This window comes from Apium graveolens, chromosome 4 (assembly GCF_009905375.1).
Source record: "Apium graveolens cultivar Ventura chromosome 4, ASM990537v1, whole genome shotgun sequence".
In the NCBI taxonomy this organism is placed as follows: domain Eukaryota; kingdom Viridiplantae; phylum Streptophyta; class Magnoliopsida; order Apiales; family Apiaceae; genus Apium; species Apium graveolens.
In genome coordinates, this window is record NC_133650.1 from 562,979 (window position 1) to 568,897 (window position 5,919).

The 5,919-nt window shown below is 40.6% G+C and overlaps 1 protein-coding gene across 1 annotated transcript; it reads left to right on the forward strand.

Annotated features, from left to right (window-relative positions):
• Positions 1 to 1,000: 1,000 nt before the first annotated feature.
• LOC141716909 (uncharacterized) lies at positions 1,001 to 2,314 on the forward strand. The gene is made up of 2 exons (XM_074519070.1): positions 1,001 to 1,722; positions 1,774 to 2,314. Exons 1-2 carry the CDS (start codon positions 1,001 to 1,003, stop codon positions 2,312 to 2,314), a joined length of 1,263 nt encoding a protein of 420 aa, XP_074375171.1.
• Positions 2,315 to 5,919: the final 3,605 nt, after the last annotated feature.

Here is a 5,919-nt window from a genome sequence, read left to right on the forward strand (position 1 = left end):
GATCTAGAGAAACTAAACATAAACATAATATGAGGACGAATAAGATAAAGAGACAATCATTGGCATGTGGCATGTTTTTTGAGATGGTATATCAGAACTCCATGTCTTGTTATTATGTTAGGAGAATAATGATTCTCATGATGCTCAAGAGCGTCTCCAAAAGTTCATGTCTAGTGATGGTCATCTGTTAAATCAACATAGTAAAAAAGAGGAATAGCCTGATTCTTTATTTTCTTATAACTAAAAATCTCTATGAGCTTACTGAGGCACCATGATAAACGAGCATAGTTCTTCAAGATAACTTCAAAAACATCTTTGAATCTAGTTAGAATGAGAATTCCAGGTGAAATTTGTTGGCCCTTCTCAAGAGCAGGATCATCTCTGAAGGTTGCAATTCAAACATGATTCAAAGCAGAGTAAAGATGTGAAGTAAAATTATTGTGAGTTTCGTCTCCGTAAGAGATCAAGAACACATCACAGGTAATAGGTGGAGATAACGAAAAAGAAACGACAATTATTTCAAAATATTGGAAGCCACGAAAAAAGTGGCCCGAAAAATTGCAAAGATATACTGCTATTAAAGAAGAAATAGTTATAAAGTTGTGCGACAACCTCTTGGAACCCAGAGCATCTGGTGTTCCGTATTCTCAACACCAAGCCCGGTGTGTTGGGTCTATAATCTAAGTTTAGTATGTTTTAAATAAAATAGCTGTTGTCCTGGTTTGTAGCAGCAAGAATAAGTCATAGTTTGTTTCAGTTTTTACAGAAGAGTTGCGTACGTATAGGACTTATGGAGAGTTTGCAGGAGTGTTTTTAGAGAACGTTGTATTTCGTTATTTATTTTCCTTATTGTACTGTTTTATCTTTAAGAAGTAATATCAGCAACTTGCATTTTCTTGTCCTCTCTGTTATATGTGTGTGTATATCTGGTTTATATCAATCATCTGGTATCAGAGCTTTGCTCGTTTATATGCCAAAATACATGCCCAAATCAACAGACATGGAGACAATAAAAGGCAAAGACGGTTCAGTTGGATTAAACTACCCAATGTTAACAAAAACCAATTACACTGCATGGTCTCTTAAAATGAAAGTTTATATGGAGGCGCATGGCATCTGGGAGGCGGTTGAGCCAAAGAATGAGAAAGAAAAAGTTGATGAAAAGATGGATAAAATGGCTCTAGCATCAATTTACCATGGAATTCCAGAAGAAATCTTGTTGTCGATCGCTGACAAGAAGACATCAAAGGAGGGATGGCAGGCTGTGAAAACTATGTGTCAGGGAGCTGATCGAGTTAAAAGGGCAAGAATTCAAACGTTAAAAACTGAATTTGAGTTCTTAAACATGAAGGACACGGAGCTGATAGATGACTTCTGTGTGCAACTCAATGGTATAGTGACCAATATACGAGCCTTGGGGGAATCTGTAGACGAGGCTTATGTGGTCAAGAAGCTGCTCTGTGTTGTTCCTGAGAAATTCTTGCAGATCACTTCGACTATAGAGCAGTTCGGTAACCTGGAGATGATGACCATTGAAGAAGCGGTTGGCTCGCTGAAAGCACACGAAGAACGACTTCGTGGGAAGAATGAAAATAGTGGGTCGCAACTCCTCTTGACTGAAGAGGAATGGAGAGCACGTGAAAATACTGAGGGCAAACTATTGCTCACAAGAGAGGAATGGTTGAAGAGATCAAATAAAGCAGAGACGCAATCTGGGTCGAGGTACTAAGGAAACATTAGTAATTATGGGGGTGAGGCAGGACGAACGATCAGAGGTGACAGAAGTAAGGTTAAGTGCTTTAACTGCCATCTATACGGACATTATGGGGCGGAGTATCGTAAGCCTCATCGAGGTAAAGACAAGGATCAGAAAACGGAAGTGAATCTGACACACATTCATGATGACGATGAGCCATCCTTGTTGATGGTTGAACACATGAAAGAAACAAAGAAAGAATTGATGCTTAATGAACAAACTGTACGACCAAGGCTGAGTGCAACTGTTGAGAAACTTGGAGATTCTAATATGTGGTATCTAGACAACGGAGCCTCTAATCATATGACGGGATATAGATCAAAATTTAAGAGTCTGGATAAAGGAGTAATGGGTCAGGTGAGATTTGGCGACGGGTCCACCGTTGAAATACAAGGAAGGGGGTCAGTTAGATTTAAATGCAAAAACGGAGATGAGCTCATCTTTCACGACGTCTATTATATACCAAGCCTGTGTAACAACATCATATCACTTGGTCAGTTGTCAGAGAACGGGAAAAAGGTACATTTTTATGGATATATGATGAACGTGACAGATTAAATATGAAAGTGCAGCGCTCATCGAATAGACTATATAAAATTATTCTTGAGACAGTCAGGCCTATCTGTTTGTTGACAAAGACAGAGGAGTCAACATGGTTGTGGCACGCACGACTCGGCCATGTTAATTTTGGAGCCATGAAGATGATGTCAACTAGTAAAATGGTATATGGCCTTCCTGAGTTCGTCTTACCAAAGGAAGTTTGTGATGGGTGCTTACTGTCAAAACAAGCCAGACAACCTTTTCCTCGCCAGACGGAGTTTCATGCCAAACAGCCTCTGGAATTAATTCATGGGGATCTTTGTGGACTCATAACACCAAGGACAACAATAGGTAACCAATATTTCTTTTTACTTGTTGACGATTTTAGTCGTATGATGTGGGTTTTCCTGCTGAAAAACAAAAGCGAGGTGTTGGAAGCTTTCCAAAGATTCAGAGTTAAGGTTGAGAAAGACTCATGTAAGGAGATTAAAGTCTTTCGAACAGATAGAGGGGGAGAATTTACTTCTAAAGAATTTACAGTTTATTGTGAAAGTGCTGGTATAAGTCGACATTTCACAGCACCCTACACTCCGCAACAAAATGGGGTCGTAGAGCGACGAAATCGAACTGTGGTTGCAATGGCTCGGAGTCTGTTAAAAGAGATGCACATGCCTGCCTTGTTCTGGGGAGAGGCTGTACGCCACTCCATTTATTTGTTAAATAAACTGCCTACTAAAGCATTATCCGACAAAACACCTTATGAAGCTTGGAAAGGAATTAAACTGGATGTAAATCACATTAGAGTGTTCGGATGCGTGACTCACATGAAGTTACCGAGCGTCCATACGACGAAGCTTAGTGATCACAGTAAATTGGTTGTACATCTCGGTAAAGAGCCTGGAACTAAAGCGTACCAACTTTACGATCCTATATATAGACAGATACATGTAAGTCGGGATGTCATTTTTGATGAAAAGCGAGCTTGGTTGTGGGATAAACAAGGACAAAGAGAAGACTCTCAAATTCATGGCTCGTTTGTGGTACTTGGAACTCATCAATCTGGTGGTGGGGTGGATTCCGCTAGTGAGATTAACACTGAAACTAGTGAGGAAGTGTCAGGAAATGGGGGAAACAGTCCATACCAGGTGTCAATGAGTGGTGGCAGTACTCTCTCTCACGGTGATAGTAATCTTTCTGAAACTTCCAGTACTGAACAAAGTAGCAGCTCATCGAGTGGTAGTAGCAGTGTTCCAACCAAATTTCGTTTACTGAGTGAAATCTATGACATGACAGAAGAATTCGAAGCTGAAAATGAATTGTTTATATTAGGAGTTGATGAACCCATGAATTACAGTGAAGCTGTTAAAGACCCAGCATGGGAACAAGCAATGAAGAACGAGATTGGTGCGATTGAGAGAAATAACACATGAACTTTGGTGGAACTCTCGAAGGGACACAAGGCAGAGGGTCTGAAACGGGTGTATAAACTTAAACGAGATACAACTGGAGAGGTGATCAAACACAAAGCGAGGTTAGTCGCCAAGGGATACGTACAGAAGCAAGGGATTGATTTTAAAGAGGTATTTGCATCTGTGACACGTCTCGAAACAGTGCATTTACTATTGGCGATTGCAGCAAAAAAGAAGTGGGGAGTACATCACTTAGATATAAAATCGGCCTTTCTTTAAGGAGATTTAGAAGAAACTGTTTATGTGACCTAGCCTGAAGGCTTTATTGAACCAAATAAAGAAGGGCTAGTCTACAAGTTGGTCAAAGCGCTATATGGATTACGATAGGCACCCCGGGCTTGGTATGCTCGTCTAAGAAAATACCTTGAAAGAATTGGATTCACCAAGTGTCCTTATGAACACGCTTTATATACGAAGAGGGAAGGAGAAGAAGCCCTGATTATTGGTGTTTATGTTGACGACCTTCTTGTCACAGGCACAAGCGTATCAATGATTAATAAATTCAAAATGTAGATGGGAGAGGAATTTGACATGAGTGATCTCGGCAAATTGACATACTACTTAGGCATCGAGGTGGATCAAAAGGAGGGTCGTATCGAGCTCAGACAATCTGCCTATGCGCGGAAATTACTTGAGAAATCTGGAATGTTGGGTTGCAATTCCTCAAAGTATCCTATGGAACCAAAATTGCAGTTAGTGAAGGATGAAAAGGGCAAGGCAGTCAACCCAACTGAATTCAAATCAATCGTGGGAGGACTGAGATATTTAGTACATACACGTCCCGACATTGCTTATGCAGTAGGGATCGTGAGTCGCTACATGGAACGACCAACTGTGTTGCATTTGAATGCAGTAAAAAGAATTCTGCGATATATCAAGGGAATAATGGAGTTCGGGCTGATATACACTCAAGGAAAGGGAAATTATCTGTTGTGTGGGTACTCAGATAGTGACTTGGGAGGTAATGTTGATGACCGGAGAAGCACAAGTGGGTTGGCTTTCTACCTGGACGAGTGCTTGATTACACGGGTTCCACAAAAACAGCGTTGTGTTGCATTATCTTCATGCGATGCTGAATTTATGGCGGCCACTGCTGCGACATGCCAGGGTGTGTGGTTAAGGAATCTGCTGAGCCAAATTACTGATACAAATCGCAGTCCTGTGGTGATTTATGTTGATAACAAATCAACGATTGACCTTGCTAAGAATCCGGTTTTCCACGGTCGAAGTACACACATAGACATACGATATCACTTTATTCGCGAGTGTGTTGAACGGGGGGAAATTGTCATGAAACATGTGTGTACGGAGGAGCAGCGTGCTGATGTCTTGACCAAAGTGATGTCTGTGACAAAGTTTGAAAGAATGCGCGCGTTACTGGGGATTCAGAATCTGCATAACCCAACTTAGATTAAGGGGGAATATGTTGGGTCTATAATCTAAGTTTAGTATATTTTAAATAAAATAGCTATTATCCTGGTTTGTAGCAGCAAGAATAAGTCATAGTTTGTTTTAGTTTTTACAGGAGAGTTGCGTACATGTAGGACTTATGGAGAGTTTGCAGGAATATTTTTAGAGAACGTTGTATTTCGTTATTTAGTTTCCTTATTGTACTGTTTTATCTTTAAGAAGTAATATCAGCAACATGCATTTTCTTGTTCTCTCTGTTATATGTGTCTGTATATCTGGTTTATATCCATCACGGTGTTCCTGTATGCCACTTTCTCACCACTGATATGTCTTAAGTATGCCTGTCCGATCGAGGAATTAAGTTGCATTTATGTCTAATTAATTATTCTGGTGGGAGTAATAACCACTGATGATGAAAGATTACCTTTCTTTGTGATGGAATTAACTAGTGTGTTGACGGAGGAATTTGGGAGTAACAAAATTTGAGGTTTCCAGCCGGAAACAAGATCTGTGATGGCGGTTTTCCGTCAGAAATGTGAACAGTAATCGGTGGATCCGATGAACAGTATTCGTCGGAAAAGATGAATAGTGTTTGGTGGTGGTGATTATTGGGGGCTGAGATTGCTTAGGGTTAGTGGTGGCTCCTTTGCGCACTCGCTTCTGACCCCTTACAATTTGCCTACGTACCCCTATTTATAGGGGATCAAGCCCACGTAGTTCTTGGGGAACAAGAAACCTAATGGG

Bases quoted from the DNA above. Each gene is read 5' to 3' on its own strand.
- LOC141716909 (XM_074519070.1), top strand. From the start codon at position 1,001: ATGGAGACAATAAAAGGCAAAGACGGTTCAGTTGGATTAAACTACCCA. The intron at 1,723-1,773 runs GTACTAAGGAAA...ACGAACGATCAG, and splicing joins GAGACGCAATCTGGGTCGAG to AGGTGACAGAAGTAAGGTTA.